At 35.3% G+C, this 27,039-nt stretch overlaps 3 protein-coding genes across 3 annotated transcripts; 1 reads left to right on the plus strand and 2 right to left on the minus strand.

Annotated features, from left to right (window-relative positions):
• The first annotated feature begins 3,679 nt into the window (after positions 1-3,679).
• Positions 3,680-6,476, plus strand: LOC137940710 (putative pentatricopeptide repeat-containing protein At5g59900). The gene has a single exon (XM_068785850.1). It carries the CDS (start codon positions 3,715-3,717, stop codon positions 6,016-6,018), a length of 2,304 nt encoding a protein of 767 aa, XP_068641951.1. The 5' UTR covers positions 3,680-3,714; the 3' UTR covers positions 6,019-6,476.
• A 3,734-nt stretch (positions 6,477-10,210) lies between these two features.
• On the minus strand, positions 10,211-13,101 carry LOC137934342 (pentatricopeptide repeat-containing protein At3g53700, chloroplastic). Its single transcript, XM_068778628.1, has one exon. It carries the CDS (start codon positions 12,661-12,663, stop codon positions 10,339-10,341), a length of 2,325 nt encoding a protein of 774 aa, XP_068634729.1. The 5' UTR covers positions 12,664-13,101; the 3' UTR covers positions 10,211-10,338.
• Positions 13,102-14,157: 1,056 nt separating this feature from the next.
• On the minus strand, positions 14,158-21,459 carry LOC137934351 (ribosome biogenesis protein BOP1 homolog). Its single transcript, XM_068778638.1, has 17 exons — positions 21,042-21,459; positions 19,489-19,587; positions 19,197-19,351; positions 18,806-18,923; positions 18,578-18,679; positions 18,245-18,404; positions 18,035-18,143; positions 17,832-17,934; positions 17,568-17,718; positions 17,322-17,454; positions 17,051-17,157; positions 16,885-16,955; positions 16,736-16,796; positions 15,729-15,956; positions 15,539-15,623; positions 15,275-15,453; positions 14,158-14,643 (listed from the first exon to the last, which is right to left on the minus strand). Exons 1-17 carry the CDS (start codon positions 21,042-21,044, stop codon positions 14,558-14,560), a joined length of 1,950 nt encoding a protein of 649 aa, XP_068634739.1. The 5' UTR covers positions 21,045-21,459; the 3' UTR covers positions 14,158-14,557.
• Between the last annotated feature and the right edge of the window lie 5,580 nt (positions 21,460-27,039).

Consider the following 27,039-nt stretch of genomic DNA (forward strand, 5'->3'; position numbering starts at 1 on the left):
AGATTTGTCTTCATTTTTCTCATTGTGAACTGATGATGGGTTGGCAATGATCCAATCTGGTTTGCCATGAAGCTTCCAACAGGTGTCCACTAAATGATTTTGTCCATCACAATGAATACAGACCAGGTTATCATACCTCAAAAGGACTAGAGCTAGTTCTATCACCTTATGCTCGACCTCCTCTATAATTTCTATCGTGCCCTCGAATGGTAGAAGGTGTACTCATATTACCTGAGTAGATAGCGGATGACACATTAGTCTGAGAGGTGAAGGAAAGGTTTGGTATCCGAAGTAATGCATCACTTATGTCATCGAATGATGGAAGTGTCAAGGAGTTGAAAAGTTGAGTTTTAGCTACCTCAAGGTATGACTTAATATTTGCTAAACAAATAGCATCTGCTAAGGCTTCCCGCTGCTTTTCTTGAATCGATATATCACTGGAGTAGGGTTGACCAATTTTCTACTCTTGAATCAACCCCTGAAAACGTGCCAAGAATGTAGGTTTTCTCCTTGCTTTGTATGAAACATGTTGTGAACGACATCCTATAATTTATGTAGGTTCTCTATACTTGAGAACAATTTGACACTGGTGTCCCATATCTGTTTGGCCATCTCCAGGTGAACCACATCGTTGGCCTCGTACTCCTCCATGTTATTTATGAGCCAACTAATCACTAATGTATCATTCTTTAAACACTTAATATAGGAGTTTTCCTCCTCATCAATAGGTGGAGTTGGCTTGGTTAGATGGCTTAAGAGGTCTCATGTAATGAGAAACCTCCTAGTCGACCATGACCAGCTCAGGTAATTGGACAACCCTCTCAAGACTATAGTGGTAATTTTGAGAAAATTATTCTTACTTCGCATGTGATCTTCAACCATCAAGACTCAAATAAGAGAGATGCTTTATGTATACAATAAGAAGTCAAGGCTCAATAACTAAATTTGATTAAGAGGGAAAAATAAGACTTAGCAAGTCTTAATTATGTGTTAATTCACCTCTTATATGAGTAAGTAAAGTGTTACCTCAAAGATACTTGGTACATCAAATTGGATTATCAATAAATATTTCAATCAGGTGTTAAATGCGATTATCAGACTACAATCTGATTATATTAAACAGCCTTCAAGACGTACTCATTTGAAGAATTTGAACAGTGACATGTATTATCCTTATTATAAGGTACTTATAAAGTCATTTGATGAATAATTTTGGTTAATATAAAATATATATTTATATTAATTAAATTTGTGTCAATAAGATTGTATTGGTACTATTGATGGTACTCATATTAAAGTACATACCTCATGTAATCGATAAACAAGATACTGGAATAGGAAGGGTTTTCTCTCACAAAATGTACAGACAGCATATACAATTAACATACAATTCACTTATGTGTTTTCCAGATGAGAGGGATCAGTAGATTATTCACATGTATTAAAGTCAGCTTGAAATTCTATTATTCAATCTAATTTTTATCTATTATGATTTTCAATTAATTCATGTGAAATATTATTTTTATTGTAGGTAAATATTATGTAGTATATGGTAGATAGATATACAAATCTCCTAGGATTTTTGGCTCCCTATTGGGGGACTCGTTACCACTTGCAAAACTTTGGAGATAACCCTCCTACAAATCCAAGAGAATTGTTCAACCAAAACATTCATCTTTAATGACAACTATTGAGCCTATTTTTAGGGTTTTAAAATCTCATTTTAAAATATTAAAAGATGTTCCTCCTCTTGCTTTTGATATTCAAGTAAAAATTGTGATTGTTTGTTGTCTATTACATCATTATATAAGCAAGGAGGATTGCATGGATATATTTGAAAATAAAGATGATGATTCTAAGTAATTTATTTGGTGGAGAAAATAACTAGAGTGAAGATAGTGATGATTTTGTCAATGATCGTGATCGGCAAAGAAATACTCAAAATGAGCATTATATTTCCGAGATTTATTAGTATGAAATTTGGTCTAAGGCTCATTCCAAAATAACTAGCCAAGTTAGGAAGCCTCTTTTTCAACTAATAAACCCAAGATCTTTGTACTCATTAGTCCATGTGAACAATTTGGGTGGAACCCATGTATGAGTACCAGCTCTGGAACCATATAAAGTTGGGTCTAAATCACATCCCAAAATGAAGTTAGGAAGTTTTTTTTCCAACCAATAAACCCAAGATTTTTGTACTCACTAATCTATGTGGGACTATTATTTAACAATTAACAACTCAAATATGACAAAACTATTGATTATTATATTTTAATAAAAAATGAACATTTCCGTTGTGTTTTACAAGTGCTAACTTGAGGTATAATATTTTAAATATTTAAATGTATGAGCCTAGTGGTATTTCATTTTCATTGTTTTGCCATTTAGGAAACATATTGGGCAATGATTCTAATATAATGATAAAACTTTTTACAAGTTCCATGTGTACTCATATTATTTAAATTGGCATTAATATCAACAGTAAATATATTTTTATATGAATTGTGCCCTTTACAAATAGTGGTTTCTTATTTTTATATTATATTTAAAAAAATTAGAATAATATATATATATATATATATATATAAGTGTTACATTAGAATTAAATTAGAATTACAACATAGTAGGATTCTTAGTAATATTATATAATAATTTTTTTATTTTTTATTTATATAAATTTATTATTTTAATATTATATTTAATTACTAATTTAAGCATGAGGATTCAAATATTGCAAAACTAATAATTTTATTAAGCATTTTTTTAAATATTTTATTTTTATATATTTAATTTAATAAATAACCTTAATTTAATTTTTTAATTATTTATTAAGTTAGAAATGTTAAATCTATCTTAGTTTATTAATAGAAAATTTAAATAAAATTATCTTACGAAAGTTAAATATATCAAAATATTTTATTAATAAATTCTTTCTACGCTTTCTGATGTACGCATTAACACAAAAAATAATTTTTTAGTGCATTTTACATTGTGCATACTAACACAAAATAGCACATTCTCCAGGGAAAATAAATCACCCTGGAATTCACTTCTATCAGTTATCAGGTAAATGGATATGGAATATTTAATACTTTATCTTTCTATTTAAACGGGTAAAATTATTATTATATATGAAAAAATCGGATAGTAGGGTAAAATTATTCGATTATATATGAAAAAAATCGATTACAATTTGCCCGAGATTTCTATTTGATGCCAGGCTGGGCGCCACCATTTGAATCAATATCGGTGCAGTCTTGAAGCTCTAGGGTAGATGGAGGAGCTCCTTGTTCCTGAGAAATGAAGTTACGCCACTCCCTTCTTCTATCTGCGCGTAGCTCGAGACTCTCCTTCCTAAACCAAACGTTGTGCACCTCCTCCAAAACCAACGATTGTGAAGAGGGTTTTATATCAATCCTTCACCAAATTATTCGAAGTAACCAAAGCTGGAAAGTTGCCTTCAACTCAGCGTTCATCTCGAATCGTCTGAAACCTCGCCACGTTGAAAAGGTTCTTCTTCAGTCGTTAGACGATCCAAGGTTAGCTCTGCGATTCTTCAATTTTCTCGGACTTCACCAGAATTTCAGTCACTCGAATCTGTCTTTCTGCATTTTGGTGCATTCTTTAGTTCAATCGAATCATCACTGGCCAGCATCCTCGCTTCTCCAGACCCTTATCTCTCGCCCCGTGACTCCCGAGGAAGTCTTTCATTGTATGGTCACCGCTTACAAGCAATGCTGTTTCTCCTCTTCTCTCGGGTTTGATTTTCTAATTCAATCTTATATCCAAAATAGGAGGGCTTCGGATGCGGTTATAATTGCTAAACTTGCAATGTCCTTCGGATTGACGCTTGAAATTAGATCGTTTTCTAATATTTTGAATATACTAGTGAAAACACGGCATTTCAGCTTGGCTCTAGAGGTTTATGAATTGATAGTGAGTGCCAGAGTTTCTCTTGATATGTTTGTTTACGGTTCTATGGTTCGGCTTTTTTGTGAAATAAAGGACTTTGTTGGGGCTTCCAAGATGATTAGTGAAATGGAAAAGAGTGGATGTAACTTAAGCGTGGTGACTTATAATGTTTTGATTCATTGGTTATGTAAGAATTTCAGGGTTTCAGAAGCAGTACAAGTTAAAAACTCACTGGGATCGAAAGGGTTGAAAGCTGATATGATTACTTATTGCACATTGATACTTGGTTTTTGTAAAACTGGAAAGGTGGATTTGGCTGTAGAGCTACTTGATGAAATGGTTGATTTGGGGTTTATTCCAAGTGAAGCTGCTTTCTCTTGCTTGATCGAGGCATTAAGACATGATGGAAAGGTTTTAGAAGCTTTTATGATGGTTAATAAATTGGGAAAACTTCAGATAGTTCCTAATTTATTTGTCTATAATGCATTGATTCATTCTCTTTGTAAGGCTGAGAAGTTAGAAGAAGCTGAATTGCTTTTTGGGAGGATGGTGGACATAGGGCTTCGTCCAAATGATGTTACTTATTCTATTCTTATTGGTTCATACTGCAAAATGGGCAAGTTTGATGAGGCCACTCTTCTGTTTCAAAAAATGTCGGAGGCTGGAATACGGATAACAGTTTATCCTTACAATTCCCTGATCAGTGCTTACTGCAAAAACAGGGAATTGATTAAGGCAGAAACTCTTTTTCTAGATATGGTGGAAAAGGGGTTGTTACCCAATGTTGTAACTTATACGTCAATGATAAGCGGGTATTGTAAAGAAGTAGAAGTGCAAAAGGCTTATAAACTCCACAATCAGATGAGTGAGAGAGGCATCTTATCCAACACCTACACATATACTGCATTAATTAATGGTCTCTGCCGTGCCAATATGATGGTTGAAGCAGTCAAACTATTTGATGAAATGGTGGAACGAAATGTGAGGCCAAATGAAGTAACCTATAATGTTCTGATTGATGGGTACTGCAGGATAGGTAACACAATCAAAGCTTTTGAACTGTTTGATGAGATGATTGCAAAAGGACTTGTACCAGATACATACACTTATAGAGCCTTGATAACTGGACTTTGCATGACAGATAGAGTATCAGAAGCCCAAGAATTTGTAGACGATCTTCACAATGATCAATGTAAGCTTAATGAGATGTGTTTGAGTGCCCTACTACATGGTTATAGTAGGGAAGGAAGATTTAAAGAAGCTGAGAGAGCACGCAAAGATATGGTGGAAAGAGGGGTCAAAATGGATCTTGTTTGTTATGGTGTACTGATTTATGGGGCTCTGAAACATCCCAATAAGGTGAGATTATTTAATCTATTAAAAGAGATGGTCGATACTGGTTTCAGCCCTGACAATGTGATTTATACAAGTATAATTGATTGGTTCAGTAAACTTGGTAATTTTACACTGGCTTTTGGGTTTTGGAATAAGATGGTTAATGAAAGTTGTCTCCCAAATGTTGTCACATACACAGTACTGATAAATGGATTGTGTAAAGCTGGTTTCCTCGATAAAGCAGCATTTCTTTGTAAGGAAATGCTGATTAGAAAGGTAGTTCCTAATGTTGTCACCTTTGGCTGCTTTTTAGACCACTATGCTGCAGATGGAAACATGGTTAAAGCTGTGGAGCTGCATGAGGCCATGCTGAAAGCTTTGCTAGTTAATACTGTGACTTATAACATTCTGATTAGGGGGTTTTGTAAATTTGGCAGCATACAGGATGGAGTTCAGCTCTTGGTTGAAATGAATAAAAGTGGAGTGAAGCCAGATTGCATTAGTTACTCCACCCTTATTCATGAACACTGCAGTAGAGGGGATTTGTGGAAAGCTTTCAGATTTTGGGATGAGATGGTAAACAGGGACATAAAACCTGATACACTGGCATACAATCTTTTATTATATGCCTGCTGTGTTAATGGGGAGCTTAAGAGGGCTTTTGACTTGCACGAGGACATGCTGAAAAGTGGAGTCAAAGCTAATTGGCTTACGTACAGTACCCTTCTCCATGGAACGTGTTTGATGGGCAGTGGTAATGAATCCACATGATTTATTAGAGAGAAATTTCTGAACAGTAGCTAGTTGTGATTATGCTACACAATCCGGGTATGCTTGGGGCAGCTGGTGTAATATAGTGATTCCAGACATAAAATGGTAGAAGATGTCAAGATGACCCAGTGGGAAAACCTTGGGCCACAAACAGCTGATGTCCCATTCACTGGTCACTGTTGGACTTCTTCTCTATTCTACATTCTTTTCTAAAGGCTCCGCTAAGAAAACAATTTTTTCAATTAAAATGGAGACAGTATCGAAGCACCAGACAACCTTAAGGATGACTGTAAAGAGCTCAGGAGAAAGCTTATAGTTAGATAAAGGGAACCATAACATGTCCCTAGGCCATAGCCTCTCCCAAACAAATTCTGCTAGAGAGTGATTCACTTTACCAGAATTCCATTTTTTTTGTAAATATGTAATTTGAATGTTGTATGATATAGTTTACTAAATGTATGGAGAAGCTGAATTCTGATGGTTATTTTTGACAACTTCAGCTCACTCATTTGATTTTCTACTAAGCAAGTCATGCCTTAATGCTGCATATATTAGAAATAACTAACTGATGTTGCATTGGCTTCTGAGAATAAAAGATTTCCTTTCTCACAAATGCATCCTTGAAATTGCTGCCACGAAAGGTTTTACACTAGCATGCTGATTTCAAAGTGACTGAATGAACCCTGCTTGGTAATTTTGCATGTCTGATGTCAAGGATGGTAGGCCTGCATACTTATTCAGGGTACTTTTGCCAGAAAAAGCTGCTATTAAGCTTTCAACAAGCTTCCCATGGACCAGAAAATTAACTTTCTGCTATTGAGTGCAAGGCAAGAAGTTAGCATGCTCAACAACAAGGTTGTGCACTATTAACTACGACAACACCTGTTTACAGAGCAAGTTGGGTTTAACACCCATGTAAGTGAATTTTACAGATGATTCCTCATTCTCTCTTCTGCTGGTTTACTGATGACAGAATGATGCACACATGGGTGGAAAATAACCAGTACCTTATTTTCCTTCTTCTCTTTAACTGAAAAATGATAGTGTGAGAGTTTGCAGCTTTTATTTCCTTTCAAATACTCTAATGATCATTCAATCATCCTTTGAAACAGTATCTTATGCACAATATAAACATTAGCACTGAATTCACTCAAACAAGGTGGATGCACCCTTGGGCCAACGGTCCCATCCGCTACTTGTTTGTGTGAGGTCTTGAGCATCCAGACCAACCATAAGTTATAACCTACCTCAAATAAACAAAATATATTCAATACCTTCTAACTGTATTGTGTAAAAGTCTGCTGTTGCTAGTAACATGGCTGGGCAGGCTTCTAATTGAAATTTACTGCTCTATGAACTCCTAACAAGGAAGGCCCTTAGCTTTCTGTCCTTAGCCTAGCTTTTCATCTTTCATAGTTTCTTGGATGTTATCTTATGAGTTGAATGGAGATTTGACCAATCATAATTTTGTAGCTCGCTATAACAATAACCAACATCTTTTACAATGAGCTGAGGCTGATTGGTTTCAGTTTCTTGCATACCATGCAGGAAACAAGATCAAGAATAGAAATCTAATACAATGGGGAATTTTGGTTCACCTCTTTTTTTTTTATTCCTAGGATGTCAAAGACCACAAAATAGTTTTTCTTTGCTTTCTCTGACTTTGTTAGAAACAATTTTACTACAAGTTTACACTTTGGTCACTAAATTTAGCTGGTAATGGTAGGGTTCAACAGATCAATCAACAGTTTTCCTACTTAAAAATAGTTTTCTTTTATAAGTTCATACTGAAATGTGTTTCATCACTTTGGTGAGTTAGAAGGATGGACATGCTACATTGGGCCTTGCATGTAGCCATGCAACATGGATGTTAGCAAGCTTTCTAAAGATTTTTTACTCTTTTAAATGGACTGATTAAAATCTTATTCTTTATCATGTTTCACTATTTAAGAGGATGAGGGGTAGTAGAATTCCTCTTGGATGTGTTGCTAACATTTGTCTGAGCTCAAACGCCAAAGCATATTCTCTTAAACAAACAGGCACACTAACAGCAACACAAAGACAGCTATATATGGTAACTTCATTGATAAAGTCTTCCTTAATTCATAGCATTGAATGGTTGATGGATATTATCTTCATATGTAGTCTAGCAAGGGAGGTTGAGTTTTTTAGGAAAATCTTATCTTCTTAATGGCTATGAGCTTTGAGACTTAAGACTATGGAGATAGGTGCTGAAAAATCAGGCAGAAATGTTGAGAAGCCTTCCAAAATTCAGTGGGTGAGAGGGTTGAGAAAGTTGAAGAGTGTTGAGACTTCAGAAAGGAGAATTTGGGGCATCTGAGCAATGTAAGTTGTGGGGTGTGACAAAAAATAGGAAAAATTGGTGGAGAGATTGTGCTCCAAGGAAATGTAAGATGAGGAAAAATTTGGGGATTGTTCTTGTTCTCTGGTCTTCACATTGTGCATCAGAATCTCGATATAGCTACTTATTTTGGGCGTGACGTCTTCCTTTTCTGTCCCAGAGACACAACAGAGCTTCAAATGCTGCATTTTGATCAATTAAGTACGCCAGGATAACAGAGAATGCTTCTGGATTTGGTTTTTTCTTGTTGCATGATGGATTTTCATCACAAATTTGCTTGATTTAGAACGAGCCTCACATCAATTTCATCTTGGTGCTGTCTGTTTGTTTGTGTTGTTATTTATCTCTCTGTTTCTTGATTTTCCTGTTTTGGTTGTATTAGAATATAAAGGACAGTGTCGGTAATTTTACATTTATGTCTCCTCCTCTCTCTCTCTCTCTCTCTCTCTCTCTAGTGTATCAACTAATCTTGGTTATGGGACAAAGATAGGTCTTTTTATTTTTCAATTATGTCATTTTTTATGGGTTCTATTAGCTGTAATAGAGAGGGGCATTTCTGTCCTTTTTATGTAACTTACTGTTATAATTAATAAAAAGAGGTTAGCCATCCCTGGTAGACCCTAACTTGACATGCAGTAGTTCTCTAACCTGCCACAACTTTCTCCATTGCTTCTTCTCTCAATCTCTCTTTCTTTTCCTGGTTGATTCTCTCCATTTGACATGGTATCAGAGCCGTAAAGACAACCAGGTGAGATAATCATTTGTTTTCCTCTTTTGGTTACTTTCCATTCAAGCTTTGGCGACTAATTTTCATGCAGATCTCTCTTTTGGTCGCTTTCCATTCTCTTCTTCTCCTCTATTCTTTTTTCCTCTGAATGTTACACCTTTTCATGGTATCACAGCAGTAAACATTGATTTTAGGAGATTCTTCTTCTCGTTTTGAGTCCTCTCTACAGATTTTCTCAACTCTACAGAAAAGGCCCAAGTCAATTTCTCTCCTGGTAGGGTATTGAGCAAAGTATTTCATGCAATTTTGAGTACTTCAGAAATTAATTTTCTTTATGATGAAATGGCTTGATCAAACAATTGATGTTTAAGACAAATTTTATTGAATAGATTTCTTTTCATTACAAATGTTATTCCTACGAATGTGTTGAACTATTTTGGATATATCTAATTGTTATATCTCTTCTTATTATAGACACTTTGAGAATTAATAAGAAGAGGTTTTTGGAAAATTAAGTATACTTTTATGTTTTTACATCATTTTGTTATAAATGATAAAAACAAAGTTATCCATGTAGTGGAACTACTGCTTGGAAGAGGGAATTCACCCTTATCTCTTATCACTTTTTTTGTTAATGGAAAAGATTTTTATGTTGTTTAATTTTAGTGTATGTATTTAGTGGTTGTAGATGCATGGAGAAGAGTTTTAATATTTTTACATTTTATTTTATTTGATAAAAATTTGATAGGTAGAGTAGGGGTGGGCATCAAGTCGGGTTCCCCGGAACCCGACTTGACCTGAAAACTCCGGGTTCAGGTTTTTGGTTTCACCCAACTGGTCGGAGATGGAGCGAGGAAAAAAACCCGATTTTAGCTTGGGGACAGGTTTCTCCAAACGCACTCAAACTTGATCCTTGGGGACAAGATGAGGATATAAAACAAGGTTGTGATGGGTTGAGTTTTTAGGTTAGGGATCGATGTCGGGTTCAGATTTTGAGAAACATGACTAATGCCAAGTAGAATCGAGCTTTCAACTTGAAACTTTTTTATGGTCAATAATTAGTTTTTTGGGTTAGATTCCAGCTCTTAGAGAGAGCTCTGAATTTGTAGCTAACTTGGCACCAAAGTTATGGCTGCTTCAATATATTCTTTTCAAGGCATCTGACTTAAAACATTTTCAGATCACAGTTAAGACAAGGGTTTCTTTTGCCAACTCTAAACCAGAAATACATTTAAGAATATCTTCTGGATGGTCGTCTGCTATTCAGGAGACGGCCAAATGTAGCTAATCCGTCGTAAAACTTACGAATTTTAAGAAAACCCATTACCATGGAAACCTCATTCTCTGAGAATTGCCCTTTCTTCATGATCAGATCAACAAGGCGGATCAACGTATCATCCATGCCCAAGGCAGAGAGTCCTTCAGCTAGCATGGAGAACGAGGAAAATTCAGGCAATATTCCTTTCTCGATCATCTCAACCACAAAATCAACAGCTTCCCCAATTGGTCCCCCTCCGCGACAGAGACCACGAAAGACAATCTTATACGTAACTTCATTTGGAGGTTCTCCCTTGTTCATCATCTCTCTAAAGAGCCTCATGGCTTCCTTCGTTTTCTGTTGTTTATAGAGTGACTGGATTATAGGGTTATATGCTTTTGGGGTTGGTACTATCCCTTTCATTTGTATTGTTCTTAGGAGCTTGGCAGCTACTCCAACTCTACCTGCTTTACACAAACCACTAATAAGAGTTCCATATGTAACCACATCAGGTTCGCAACCATTTGCAGTCATTGATTGCACAATGTCTGCTGCCTTCTTTATGTTGCCATCCTGGCAATAATGTGAGAGCAAGGAATTATAGGTGAACTTGTCAGGTTTTAGTCCTTCCACAATCATGTGATCCATAAGTTCATCAGCTTCATCCACCCTCTTCCTCTTACAAAGACCATCTATCAGTGAGTTGTAAGTTACCACATTCCTGGCGATTCCTTGCAGTTCCATCTGATCAAAAACTTCTTCTGCTTCTTCAACTCTGTCATTCTTACAAAGGCCATCAATCAGGGTATTATATGTTACAACACTTCTAGCACATCCATTTGACTCCATCTCTTTCAACAACCCCAGAGCTTCTTCAGGTTTCCCTTTAGAACAGAGGTTTTCAATCAACATATTGTAAGTAAATCCATCTGGTTGGCATCCCTCTTTCCTCATCTCCTCAAAAACTTCTAGCGCAAGTTTGTAATTTCCACTCTTAAAGAGACTGTTTATCAGAGAATTAAATGTACAAGCATCTGGCACTAGACCTTTGGCTGAAAGTCCACGAATGAGTTCCATAGCTTCTTCAACCCGATTCTCCTTACACAAAGCACTTATCATTGTATTATAAGTAACCATATTCGGAAAACAACCTTTTAATACCATTTGATTCAGAACTCCCATGGCTTCATAAACCTGCCCTGTCTGACACAATCCTGATATCAGAGTATTATATGTGAAAATATCTGGATCAATGCCATCCTGAAGCATCACCTCCAACATCTCAAGGGCATGCTTAGCATGCCCAGACTTGCACAAACCATTGATCAGTATGTTAAAGGTATATTTATCAGGTTGAAATCCCTCAAATGCCATTTCTTCCGCAAAATTAAGTGCTTCCTCTACCCTACCCTCTTTACAGAATCCATGGATCAAAATATTAATGGTCACATTGGTTGGGGCGCAATGAAAATCCATCATTCTATCTTTGGTTCTCAGTGCCCCATCCATGTTCCCTTCTTCAATGAAGCCCTGCATAATGGTAGTAAATGTTTTCTCATCCGGGGATAAACCATAGTCACCCATCTCCTCCATCATCAGAATGGCTGGCCTAATTTGATGGGCTTTACAAAGCGCCTTGATCAAGATATTGAAGGTAGACACATCCGGTTTGACATTGCTGCTTCTCATAGAAGAATAGACCAACTCAACCAACTTAAGCTTGTTTTCTTCAACAAGAATATTTAGAAGGTGATTATAGATATGTGTATCTGGTTCCATTGCAAACTCTTTCATCAGGTTGAGCACATTAACGGCTTCTTCAAATAATCCAAATTTTGCATAGCCTTCCATGAAAATGATGAAAATAACATGTTTCATCTCACGGCCAGAGAACTTCATTTCTTGTAGAAGATGGTTCATTGAATCAAAAGATCCTGCCTGACCAAGTTGCTGAAGAATCTCCATGTAGATGGAGGAAGTGGGAGTAAAGTGAGGCTGCTTACTGGCCCAATTAAAAAGATGAAGTGCAGATTCAGCATCCTTTTGCTGGCGGAGGACTCCAAGGAGGTCTTTTGACGTAAAATCCGAGGGAATGTTTTGGATATTTGAGGATGAAATGCTAGAAAGAGTGGTGGCAGCGGGAGATGAGGATGAAGATGACATGATGAGTTCTTCATGGTGTGGGAAGGATGCAAAGTAGATGAAATTTGAATATCTGTTGGAATTAGAGTAAAAAGGGTTTTGCGGTTTTTGTAGGAGAACCGCAGAATGAAACTTTAGCGAACAGAAGAAGGCCATTGAGATAATAATTAAGCAAACTAGAAGACAGCACAGAGGAACCTGGACAGTAATTTCCTGATAATAACAGCAAACAACAAGACCGTGCTGTATAGAAATAATTAACAACCGGCAGAAAAAAGGTGCAGAAGCCCGAAAATGCAACTACACCCAATCCTCAAAGAAAACCATGAGGACAGACAGACTGTGACTGGATTTATGACGAGAAACACATAATTTTCAGAGCTGAGCCAAAAACAAGAAAATGATGCTGAGTGGAAACTTTACCATGTTCGTTACCAAATCATGAAAAGGGAAGAGGTCTTACTGCGAAATGAAGATAAAATTAATAACGGAAAAAACAAGCAAGGAATTGGAGAAACTACCTGGGGCAATTCGTAGAGGTTTAGACGAGTACAAGAAGCAGACACTGAGAGAAGAAGCGCTCGCGGAGATGGAGAGAAGAGTCTTAAAACAGCAAAATACAAACGGATAAACCTGGGAGAGATTTATAACGTTTCTGCCCTTTCCATTACGAATTTCACGAGTCACAATCACACACTGATATTATTCTATTAATCGAACCGGTCAACAAATTAGTGATTTAGTTGGTTCCGGTTCAACCCGGTTTAACCATGGGTTGCTATTTCACTCTATGGGGGGTGGGGATGGATTTTTTTTATCCCTACCCCAAGTGGATTAGGGTAAGATTAAATTTTTCTATCTGGGTTTTGAAAAATGTATTCTAAATTCAATTTATTTTAATTTATTTTAATTTATTTTAATTTTATGTGGTTTATTTTTAAACTATTATTTTAGGTAATATAAAAAATTAAATCAATGTTATTTAGTAGTTATTATTTCAATAATTATTGCTGAAATTTTTCAATTATTATTTTCTATTTTTATTATAGAAAAATTGAGTCTTATTGTTTCAAAAAGTTAAATAAAACATAATACCATATGAATTAATTAAATTGACATTATGCTGTTGTTAATTATTACAAATATATTAATAGTATGTTCATTATTTACTCTTCATCATTGATTTTTATTTTTATTAATTAGTATAGTTATTAATTAATGCTTAAACTTGACTATTTCTTAAAACATTACTATGATTAATAATTAAAATATTAATACTTTATATCATTTGTTTATTATATTTATAATGTTATTATATTAAATTAGTTATTAGTATCAACTATCATTTCTAAAATTTATTCATTATTTTTTTCCAAGAAAATATCATATTTCTTAAAAAAAAAAAATTGAATAAATATTTGACGATTGATGTTGTTATAATTCTAACACAAGGCAAAAATCTTATATTTAACATTTCATTTTTTACTAAAAAATTATCGAATAAATATAATAGTGTATAAGATTTATTATTATTTTTTATTTATTTCCCAAGAAAAAAAACTCTAAAAGGTTCGTTTAATTTTCATAAGAAATTGTTAAAATTTAATATACTTTACTAGTAAAAAAATAAAAAGATTTTATCTAAAAATATATTGGAAATGCGTATCTTTGAAATTTTTTGACAAAACATAACTACACTTCAAACCACTACTTCGGCTGTCACGAGTTCTCAATTTCCATAGTAACAAAATAATAATTAATGCATATTCAGCAAAGGCTGAAATCAACCCAGTCAAAAATTGTGGCTCCACCTTTTATCAGAAATTTTGGGCTACAGCGACAAGCTCGAATTACCTGAATATGTTACTCGCCTTCCTTTAGTAATCCAAAATGTCATTTCTTCAATCTCATGTCTTCACTCTTCCGAGCTAGGATTCAGCGATTGGCACAGAAGGTGAAGCAGGAAGAATAATAATACAGGCCCTGTATGCAGACTTGAAATGCGAAAAAAAAAGGTCAAAACGTCATTGCCAGAATTTTACGTCCACGGTTAGTGACAGAACAGCTTGATTATTGAATCTGCACCGGCTGTAAATAACCATGGTTGCCTAGGGTGAAACTTGCAATCCAACACCCCTGCAAACAACAGTAGAAATCCCACAATTAATTTGAGGGGAATCCTTACATAAAGCTGAAGATATATGACACTTAAACAGGAAGTACATGAACACATATGACATTTCCTAAAGTAAAAGGAAAATAACTAAATGAAGGGGACTCGGATGAAAACTCAGAAGTCCAAACAACACTTCATTCATCCATGTCTAATCTGTTGGCATACAATCTATAACCCAACTATGATTTGATGAGTATATTTTTCTTCTTTTTGTCGCCTCCTTCTATTTGAAGTATAAGTACTATTATTTTTGTGCTCCTCTAGTATTTCTTCAAGTTATAATCTTTTCTTTTTATCACTTTGGATTAATGCCTATAGACCCACTACCTATAAAGAACAAGAGTGTGCATACTATCCAGTTTAAATCAATTCTTTTATTCTTTTTAACCAGGTTGTATTTTTTAGCTACCCTTACAGAATAAGTAGACTCTTTTTATTGCCCTAACATTGGGCCAACTCGAGTGATAAATTTTTGAGTTACCCTACAAAGTGACTCACATTAAATCAGTCAATGTATTATTTCTCTTTTTCAAAAATTCACCATCTTCGAAATGATAAAATTAACGAGGACAGGCAAAAGAAAACACTTACCTCTACCGTTTGTGCTTTTATGACCTCGAAGGATTTCCAACGGAACAATAAGAGGATTTTGGTTGAGATCAGAATAAACCATGCCATGAAACACATAAGCAGTGGAGTCCTCAGAGGATGAAGCAAAAAGAGGGTATGAACGATGGAAGGCCACACTTGTAATATCCTTTGGATGATTCCTGTAAATTTTCATACCAAAGATCACAATTCAACAAAAACGAGAAGAAAGAAGGAGAAAAGAAGTTTAAGATTTAAGCGACATACCTTAGAGTCCTGTATGGTTGAGATGACAGATCCATGTCAAACCAAGAGAGTTTCCCTTCCTTGCTCCCTATTATCACATTATCTCCTACAAAAAGGACAGAATGATATACCACAAATTATTTCCTCAAAGTTACTAATATAATTTTAAGAATTACAACATATACGTGAAAGACGGGTTAAAATAACTTGCCGGTGGGATGGACTGCAACGGAGGAAATATCACGTAGTCCCGGCTCCAGCTTCTTAATAAGCTTCTGTTTCAAAAGATCGTAGACACGGACATTCTTCTTTGTTGCAATAAAGAATACAGAACGTGTAGGGTGGAAAACTGCAGATACAGGAAGGCCATGTAATTTCTTGAAAGGGTTTTGAGTAAGCTTCTTCGAGAGTTGGTGTATCAGTATAGCTCTGGTATCACGTGCAGAAGTGAGTCAAGGAATAATCTAAAGTGAGTAATACAGATGCCGATGCATTACTAGCTAAAACGAGGGAACAAATACCTACCTGCATCTGTAGTGAAAGAAATGCATTAATAGCTAAAAAGGAAAAAGAAAAGAAAAAGAAATACCAACTTGCATCTGTTGTGAAAGAAATAGAAAGTAAAAATAGGAATAGATCAAAAACTACAACTGAAGTTCGGATATGCAGTTTTTCCACCAAAAAACTAATTGAAAGAAACAACTAAGCAGATGAACCCAGCTTTCAAAATGCGAGAAGACAAAAGAGACTAAATACCAAAATTAGAAGGCTCTGACAACAGAAGGTTGTCCAGCCATATCAAGCAATGCCGTCAACATGATCAGCAACTTCTGTAGGTGGAAATCCTTGAGTTTTTTTAATTAACTTGTTATTTTTTTCTTTCTTCAGCAATAACCTAATGGCAAATGAATAAATTTAAGAAATAGATGGAAAGGAAAGAAAATCTAAGATTCAACAAAATATAAGATGTATCTCTCACAAAACCAATGATTGCTAGCAAGCATAGAAATAAGATCACAATAGATGCTATGGAAAATGCTTTGCAAGCACAAATTATCACAAAGACAATGATGACAAACTTGAAGCCCTTGGTGAAATGAATTAGGCCAATTACTTACTGATAGAGAATGGCTAAGTAGAAAGTAAAAAGGACACAAAATCTACCCAGCACGAAAAAAAATATCTGTACAAAAACACAACGATGACTAAAAAGGATATCCCCAGGCACAACTGTAGTAAAGTAGTCTCCTTTACGATGCCATTCAACCTTAGAAACAGTCTGTCAGAGACGAAAAGACAAACATTAGAGTACATACTAACCCTGTTGCTACATCAATCCAAACTGAGCAATTTATATTCAGAAATACCTTTTGGTGCTTCAACCTCAGGCCTCCATACTTTTCATGTTGAAGCCAGCTCACAAGAGATGCAGTATTACCTACTCAGACAACCAAAAACTTAAAGATTCAGTTACACTTAGATGTTCGTAAGTTTCCTAAAAAAGAGAGGCGAAGTTGAGCGAAATCAACAGACCAAGATCGTCAGGTGCTGCAGAAGCGTCGATATGCAACAAGTCTTTAATCCTTTGTTTTACCTCTTCATTTCCAATTCCAGTGTCAAGAAGAAGGACGTCCGTGCCCCTTCAAGAAAAAATAAACATAGATTTAGAAGTAAAGTACAGACAAAAACTAGCACACTAAACTTATAACAACACAAGCAAGATGAAACCTACATAGATTTAGATGTGAAGTACAGAAAAACAAGCACACTAAACTTATAACAACACAAGCAAGGTGAAACCTACACAGCAACAGCCAAGATTGGAAGCTCAGAAACTGGATTCCATGCAACATGTTGCACTGCTTCACCGATCTCCAAGACTCTAATGCATCGGGTAGTTTCAACCTCCCAAATCCGGATAGTTCCATCAGTTGAACCTAGTGAACAATATTCAAAATTATAAGCTCACAATTGAGAACAATGATCTCAAAAAAACCACAGCTGTTAAGAAAAATAAAGAGCAAGAAATCAGTTTAGATGACATTCACACCAGAAGCAAGCCACTGCCCTGAGGCATCCGTTGTAATTGATACAACAGCATCCGTGTGGCCTTTATACTCGAGGAAGCATGTCTGTGGATAAGGTTTCAGATCCTTCCTACTAGGGAGCTTGGGCTTTAAGGATTCAGGATCAATATTTATCTGTGAATTTAGTGCAGCAAATCTTAATCAAGATGTCTCCACATATGTCAGCATCAAAACAGATGGATGAAAGCAGAAGTAACAGGATATAATGAAGTTTTCATGACACATACACGTTTCTTGCGAGTTCTCGGGCACAAATACAGGTCTAAGCAGCGATCAAAACTTTCTTTGAGAGCATTGTCATATGCTGGGACACTTCTAAGTGAATTGTACCTGTCAAATGTTAAAAGTTTAAAAATAGTGAAGCTATGAGAACTGCAAGAGCTGCCACGCTGCCACTCTATGATAGGAACGAGCGAAAATTCATGAATACCTCCGTGGAATAAATTTAGGACGATCCTCCTCATACATTAGCTGGTAAGAATTAATCTCTTCTTGGGTTGGGATATACTCTACAGATGGACGGAAGGACTCTTCATGACCTGAAAGTAAATATTAGCCAAATGAAAAGATTGGAAACCTAACATATGTTGGTCCTGTAATAAATGGAGAACCTATAACATACATAACATGAAATGAGTACCTGCCAACTTTGGTTTCGGGGGTGGGATGTAACTTAAACCATGCCGCTTCGCCTCTGTGGAAGTTGAATCATCTCCCCATAACAGATAAAATTGTGGCTCTTCTTTTGGTTTATCGAATTTTATCAAACCCTTCCTAATAGCTCTAACATATTCAACGACCTAAATACATAAAAAACAGATAGTATAACACATCATAAGGGAAGACAAAGTCACAACTGAAAGTTAATCACAATTGATAAATCCACAAGTACAATTAGTGCAACAATGTTCAAGAAAATTTTTCTTTTAAAATCAGAAAACAAGAATGTTTTGAAAGAAGTAGATCACCTTACCTTTTTATGTTCCCATTTAGAGGGAATAAATCGTCTTTTTGGTTCTGGTGCATTTGAGAGTGGATGGCCTTTATCGTCCCACACAAACCAATCCACATAGGGCTGCAAAGTGTAAAAGTAGTAAGATACAAAATATTCAAACTGCATAAATAAGGATCTGTCAAAGCAAGGTTGAGCAAGTTTCATGACAATGAAAGGCTACGGTGAAAATAATCGTCAGTCACTAACCGCATATGGATTCGCTTCAGCATGTGGGGTACTCCCTTTAAGCAATCTTTGTATAAGTTTGGTTTCTTGTTTTGTAAGTTCCACTTCCTCATCATTGTATTCATCATAAACTTTTTGCCTACAAACAAGACAAAGAACTTTACGTGAAAATATTTGATAACACTGACAGTTCAAAAGCATAAGATGGGATATGTCTGCATATGAGCATGGTAAAGGCAGCTGCCAAACTCTAACTACAAAGAAAATAAGGGGTATTAAAATGGCATCTCCTCATTTACATAGACGTATTACAGAAACAATTCTTTGTCAAACATGTACTCTCGTACACCATCCCCTAATTCTTTGCATCAGAATAAGTATAAAAAAATCTCTTTGACATGATAAAACCCACCAATTTTTAGAATCATCAGCTTGAGCAAGAAATGAATCCAGCTTACTCTTCCGAGCCTGTTTCTTTATCTTCTTTCCAGTAATATCATACCCAATGTGTTCCTCATCCTCATACCACTTCAGTGGAACATCTCCAACCGTATTTCGATTTTCAACCTGCAAAACTAAACAGGGGCATATGAATTCTACATATTAAAAACAGCAATGCACCACTATCAGAATCCTATTTCTGAACTATTTTGGTTCATAAATATATTTATATATATGTACAACATCATTATTAAAATTTGTACCTCGTCTTCTGAAGAATCACTCTCTTCAACTCGTTCACTAGCCTCTGCATGTTCATCACGATCTCCCTGACCCTGAGGCTCATCTTTCCTTCCTGCACCCTGGAAGAAAGAAAGGAATGTAAATGCCTCCACTTTACGTAATCTTTACAAGCAGGCAGAAAACATTTCACTGGATAGTGAACCTCATTGATGGCCATATCAGATGCTGCATGGCTTATTAATTGAAAAACAGTAAAACCATGGAAATGAGTCTAGGACATGAGCAGAATCTGATAACATCATACCTGTCTTGTCAACTGTGATGGATAAATAAACAAGGAATTTAAGTGTTCACAGACACAAAAATAACCAAGATATCCAAAATGATTAACAATAAATTGCACTCTAAAGCTCTCAGTTATACAGGCAAATAGCAATCACACAACCATGTTTAGATGTAAAAGTGAGACAAACTACTAATAGCTCAGACATAAAGACAATAAAAACTCTATATAAATTTAGAGGCAGTTCTCACAGAAAACCGGGGCCAGCGTGGGGTTGTTGCTTATGAACACGAGGGGAAAATCCTGCTCTCATACTTCAGCCCTCTTGGTGACCTAGACCTTACAAAGGTGGAGGTTTATGGCCTTCTGAAGACCTCTTCTCTTTATGCTCTACACTTCTCAGCCCTGGTGATGCCTGAAGGAGATTGAGAGGATTCCCCACACCCCAGGAGGTATAAATAGCAGTTTTTCCATATTAAGATCACAGTATCATCTCTTGATACCTCATGGTCTCACATGGATTGATCGGTAAACTCCAGGCCTGATCATTTTGCAAAGGATGGGGCACACTCAACCATCTTGTAAATTTTCAGCCTCAATGTGGCCCTTTTGTGTTGGCCTTGTGGCCCTTTTTTTTAAATAAAATTTTCCATCCCATCACAAAAATATAAAGTCCATAATATTTTGAAAAATGGAATTTATTTCTTTCGACACTGCTGAGGCCCCCTAAATTCGTATTTAAAAATTCTGATGCTTCCACGCATCAGATTGGCAGACGAATACAAATAAACATTGTTTGACAAATGCTGTTAAATAATAGGTCGCTTGAGCAAGTAAGAGTAGATGTTTGCTTATAAGAAAACCCTAACAAAAATTAATGAAATGAACTTCTGCACCACTTATACGATAAGGGAATATTCATAAAAACTCTATCATTCATTATCCAAAACCTTTTCAACCACGGCTACATCTACTTCTTAACCGTGAGATCAATATAAGAACAAATAACAAAAACCGGTTTGAGCCTAAAAGACACCTACCTAAAGTAAATCCTACATGCAACTTGTCCTTCATTTATAAGAGGGACAAGAATGAGATCAAATCCATCACCACCCTTTCCAATTTGAGGAAATGAAGCAAAATCAGTTACGGGTTAGACAAGTAAGACAGGGATGGGGAAAAATATATGCCATTATAAATACAGAAAATAAAAATGAATGCAGAAAAAAAAATTATTAATAAAAATGAAAATGCGGCAAAGAAATAGGATAAATCAGGAAAATATCTCACCATTTTTTATGCGGCGTTCGGGTAGGTAGCTCAACAGCTGGAAATCGGAGAGTAAGAAAATGAAGCCGTGAAAAAATCTAGAGCAGTTGAGCGAGGAGAGAAAACGCGACTTCAATTTCAAGAGTTGGAGAAAAGCATCTGCGCATAGGAAATAGCGTATATGAAACCCTGGCGTTCTGTGACTCTTTTGCACTGCTAGTGGAGTATAGGGTTTTAGGAGGTGGGAGCTGGAGAGTTGAGCGAGATGCACGAAAAATAAAAGGAACCGAGTACAGTAGGGTGTCTGGCTGTAGTTTTAGTTTTTCCGGACTGGCGGCCAGACACAAAATGAACGTCGAACGCCGCAGTGCGAAGAGAGAGAGAGACGCGGTGGGTTTAGGGTTTCTCGAACAAATAAACCAGAAAGCTCGGGGTCACGGAAAGTACTGTGACGGAGCTCTGTTAGGGTCAGTGCACTTAAAACCAAAATAAATATGGTTACTTTTATAAATAGTAATTTAATATAATATTAAAATATATTAACATAATTAATAATTAAGTAGGATTTTTATTAAAAAATTAAGATAAAGTATAGTTTAGTCTAAATTAATACAATAATTACAAGTTAAACCCCTATTATTAATTAAATTAATTATAAATATAGAATACTTAAACAAAAATGTTTACTTTTATAATGTCTAGATACTTATCAAATTCTTACTTTAACATTATCTTAATTATCGCTCTTAAATTACTAATTTAATATAATATTAGTAATAATAAATATCATATAATATTTTATTAATAAGATAGATTTTAGTGTAGGATAAATTAATAATATAATTATGACGTGAAATAAAATTATTATTTTAATTAATTATATTGGAACTTAAGATTCCATAATGTATAATCAAAGTAGAAAAAGATTAAAGGTTGAGAAGCAGAATGAGAATTATGGAGATAAAGTTTAGGAGGAAAAGAAGGAGAGTGACAAATTTGGATAATAGAAAAAGGCTTGAAAATTAGGATTATGGACTTTTGTCTTAACCCTCCCCATGAAGCTCAATTTATAGATTGATAAAAGTACAATATTACAAAAATACTCCTATAATTTAAATTAATTACATTAATATCATCTATCTGAGATGACTCTTTATTTACCATCATGCCATCACTATGTGGGCATATGGGTCTTTCTCCTTGGTCTATAGGCCTTGAGCTCATCTTTTAACACACTTGAATGTGTGGGCCTTCCTTAGTTATGTGGGGTTGGGCCCATCTTTCAACACTCCCCCTCATGCTAAGGTGAGAGAACATCATGAACGTCCAGCTTGTTGCAAATGGTGTATAGGATATTCCCATATAAAATGGCAGTCCACCATATCTTTCAACACTCCCCCTCAAGTTGGTGGTCTTTTCCAAAAGACCCAGCTGGTATAGTATAAGTGAGAGTAAAATCACTCCTAGCCATAAGACATCGCTCCATACTATGGTTAAATGGTTATAGTCAAAATTATTTTCCACTCAATTTCAAAGGCAGAAAAGTAGCCTTAATATGGGGCACAAAGTTTACCCATTTTTCTCAAGGTAGCTAAAAAAAACACCTCTTGGGTGAATAAAAGACTTGACTTATGTTGGATTTTGGGCACACTCCTATCCTCTGCAATTAGTGAGTATTTGGCATTACTCATAAGTATAGTAATAAACTCCTCCATCACAGGGCACCGACTCTCAAATAGTACGAGTAAAAATGCTAAATAAGGGGGGTAAAAGGGTAATCATCAAAAGATAATATTTTGGGGTAACTATGTGCTTTATTCTTCATAGGAATAACAAATGTTGGCAACAATCAGCAACCAAAAATTCCTCCTTTAATAATAATGTCTCAATCAGAGAGACACAATAACAACAGTTGAAATGGGTGTGGGCCCAAATAACACGTACCAAATAGGCAGTTATGTATTAGTGAATAACCAGTAGGTAGTAAAAATCCTTAAGAGCAATAAGGACATATAAAATAATCTGCAACAAGCCCATCATTCAATAAGGAAGATATGCACCAAGTAATAAATTAAAGATAATCCAAGGTAATAATCAAACTGGAGTCAAGCCGATAGCAGATAGCACATAGCAGATAGTAGCTTTGACAGTGAGCGAGCCGAGTAATAGACTGCCAATAATAAGTTGAATCAAGTGTTGTTTGATAATCAATAAATTAAACAATCTCCAATGTGTTCATCCTTCATACTTATCCTTCTATTCTCCCCCTCAAACTCGGAGATAATGTCAATGATCCCAACTTAAAGTCAACAAATATTTTGCAAATTTAAGTGTTAATTCACCTCTTATATGATCAAGTAAAAGAAGGCTAGTGAATATTGGAAACCAAGTAACTCAAGCCAAGCCAAATATGTCAATCTTTTCTTGCCTTAATTTTGTAGGCAAGGATAACAAATCAATTCTTTCTAATCTTTCAAAATACCAACAAGATCTCACAAAATTCATGGCTAGATTTTTTTTTAAATAAGGTAGTTTCCTCCTTCAATTGGTGACAACCTAGAAACCAAATAAGACACCTTTCCTTGCCTTTTTTTTCTTAAAATCTTTATGCAAGACAATCTTTGACAAATAAATCAAGGAAAGTTCTGAAAGTAAGATGATCATTAAAAGATTATTTCTAGATATTGTTAGTTAACAAACAGAAATTTTCCAAGGGTAGATCATGAGATATTTTCCTGGTGTTGTTGATCAATAACAACAACTCTAAAAGTTAAGCAAAAAATTTGGTTTAAATTTGGATCTTCGCATGTAACAATATACCAGCATGACCTTTAATTATTCCAATGCGGATATCTCTTTAAAATATAGATCAGATTCGCATAAAAAAATTTCCTAATGAAACTAGACTTAAAATATCTATCAACCAAGTTTAATTTCTCTTCATTATATATACTTCTTTTGAGATAAATAATTTGATATATTTCACACTCTGTAATTTGATATATTTCGCACTCTGAATACTCTTTCTCCTTTTGCATGCATGACCATTGACTCTTCTAAGATTAATATCTCCATCTAAAAAAATTCAGAATGAGAATTGCTTTACTAGGTAATAAAATATACTTATAGATCTTTCTTTTGATATATGATTCTCCATATAAAATCTCGTTATTGGTGGCATAAAGCAACTTGAAAGTTAAAGTTTTCAGCTATTGTACAAAACTTTTCTGCTGCTTTACCTTTTTTACTTTAGATGTTGAGTTCTCTTTCTAGAAAAATCTGATTTCAATGATTATTTTTGAGTTGGAAACTAAACTCAAATATATTTCCAACGGTATATAATTTGATATATGAAAAATACAGCAAGAGAGTAAAACATCCAATGAAATATAGAAAATTGACAAATAAGACTTAAGGAAAAAAGATAAACTCCTCTTTTTCTTTTTCTTTTTCTTTTTCTTTTTCTTCTTTTTCTTCTACTTCTTCTTCTTCTTCTTCTTCATCTTCTTCTTCTTTCACATCTCAAATCATTGCCCACTCTGATACCATGTTGAAACTTAGGATTTCATGATGTATAATCAAAGTAGAAGAAGATTAAGGGGTGAGAAGAAAAAGAAAAGTTGTGGGGAGAAGGTATAGGAGGAGAAGATGTGAAGTTGGGTCCAAGACCTATCCCAAAATGACTAATTAACTTAGGAAACCTCTTTCCTAACTAATAAATTCAATATATTTGTTCTCACTAATCCATGTGGAACTATTCCTTTAACACTCTCCCTCACGTGTAGGCCCTCTGGGCTTTTACATGTGGATAATTTGGGTGGAGGCCCATATACGAGTACCCGCTCTGATACCATGTTGAATTAACTTAGGAAACCTCTTTTCTAACTAATAAATTCAACATATTTGTTCTCACTAATCCATGTGAAACTATTCCTTTAACACTCCCCCTCACGTGTAGGCCCTCTAGGCTCTTACATGTGGATAATTTGGGTGGAGGCCCATATACGAGTACCTGCTCTGATACCATGTTGAATTGTTGAAAAAGAGGAAAACTTAATTGACTTGTTGTAATATGAGTACATGAGCCCTTGTTTATAATAGAGGAAAGTAAACTACCCTTGTCCCGTTTATACTCAAAACCTGACACTTAAAGATAAGTCATAACATAATAAAACAACTTAACATAAGTAGAAGACTAATGTAACTAAAACACCTTTAAACTGAGACTCTTCTGTGAGACTCCTGTAAGACTCCCCCATATTAATTTTGGGTTTAGGAGACTTCTTCCTATGAGAGTCATATAAGAGCCTTTCATATCTTCTCCTCAACAGAAGAAGTAGAGTGACTAATTTGTAGAAGAGAAAGAGCCTTGAGAATTAGGGTTATAGATTTGTGTCCTAACCCTCCCCCTAAAACTCAATTTATAGATTAATAAAACTATAATATTATAATAATACCCTTGGAACATAAATTAATTACATCAATGTCATCTCTATGAGATGATTCTTTATTCACCATCCTACCATCACAAAGTGGAGTTATGGGCCTTAAGACCATCTTCCACATCTCTTGTATGTGTGAGTTTTCCTTGGTCTTATGGGCTTGAGTGACAGCGGCTAGCCAATATACCCAAAAGACCGATCTATTAGGTGCGGAAAGCTACCGCCTACAAGAGTGAACGAAACCACTCTGACACCTACCCCGCCCATTCTTGACCACCTCTCACAGGATTCGAAAATGGGACGTGGCGTGCTCAGCTATGATACCATGACAAACGCCTAGCCAATACAACCTAAAAGACCGGTCTGTTAGATGAGAGAGATGAGGGTTGGGAACTACCTTCACCCTCATAATTAACTTTCACTTGTTTTACACTAGAACGAGTGAAAGTGATTAAACCAGAACTACCTTCACCCTCAGAATTAACTTTCACTTGTTTTACACTAGAGTGAGTGAAAGTGATTAAACCAGTTTATTTACTTTCACTTTCCCTCGTGTACGTGCACTAATGATTTTGGGTAAGCGAGAGTGAATTTGAAATCACTTTCATTTTCCCTCATGGTACACTAACAAGCCCTTAGAATACTCTGAAAGTGAAAGTGAATTTACTTTCACTAGCCAAAGTTAGTGTGTATTTTTACGTGTTGTGTAAGATGGGAGTTAGTGCATTTTGAAAGTCCCCCCCCCCCCCCCCTATAAAAACGCACACTAATACTTTTTGTTAGTAAAAGTGAATTCACTTTCAAAATGAAATCCTAAACCTTAAACCCTAACGGGCCTTTAACTGAATTACCTTTCCCCTAATTTTGTGATTTCACTTTTATTCGTTGCTCTCTCCCCTCACACCCTCTTGCCTTGCACCCTTTTGCTCCCTCTCGCCCTTTTGTCTCTCCCTCTCCATTTTTCATTGAACACACTAATACAAAAAATATTTCACTTTGACTTTGACTTTCATCCGTAACTTACTTTGACTTTGACTTTCATCCGTAACTCACTTTCACTTTCATCCATAAATCACTTTCACTTCCACTTTTCACTTAACTTTCAAAATGTACTAAGCCCTCCTAAAGGTTAGCTAAATGTGCAATTATAAGCAATCGAAACATTTTTGTTGTTGTTTATGGCTTATGCAATACCTTGCTGGCTTACTCCTAGCTTTAGTCATATAGTGCAGCCTAAATTTTAAAAGAAATAATTTTATTATCTTTTTTTTTGTGGAAGGATAAATAATGTTAAACTCAATGTTAGCTTTTTAGAATTTTGGGGTGTATTTGCGCTTATAACAAACCAAACCTTTTTTTAGTGGACATATTTTCTTGGATTTGTGTCAATTTTGGAAGATGAACACGACTCCTCTTTTCCCTTCAAGAGCTAAAATGGATAAGAACTAGAAAACTAAGGTCCCGTTAAAAATGTGTATCCTTATGAAAAATTAGAAATGCATAAATGGTCGATAATTTTCAAGGAAATCTTACTAATGGTGTACTAGAAAATGTCTAGAAATTTAATAAGATTTTCC

This window comes from Aristolochia californica, unplaced genomic scaffold (genome assembly GCF_029961685.1).
Source record: "Aristolochia californica isolate CCGP_79_NKW_82.1479 unplaced genomic scaffold, dmAriCali1.0.hap1 SCAF_10, whole genome shotgun sequence".
NCBI lineage: Eukaryota > Viridiplantae > Streptophyta > Magnoliopsida > Piperales > Aristolochiaceae > Aristolochia > Aristolochia californica.

Bases quoted from the DNA above. Each gene is read 5' to 3' on its own strand.
- LOC137934351 (XM_068778638.1), bottom strand. The intron at 15,957-16,735 runs ATATCCTTTTTA...TCACTTCTGCAC, and splicing joins TACTACAGTTGTGCCTGGGG to GTGATACCAGAGCTATACTG. The intron at 15,624-15,728 runs GCAAGTTATTTT...TCCTTTTTGTAG, and splicing joins CGTTGCAGTCCATCCCACCG to GAGATAATGTGATAATAGGG.
- LOC137934342 (XM_068778628.1), bottom strand. From the start codon at position 12,663: ATGGCCTTCTTCTGTTCGCTAAAGTTTCATTCTGCGGTTCTCCTACAA.
- LOC137940710 (XM_068785850.1), top strand. From the start codon at position 3,715: ATGGTCACCGCTTACAAGCAATGCTGTTTCTCCTCTTCTCTCGGGTTT.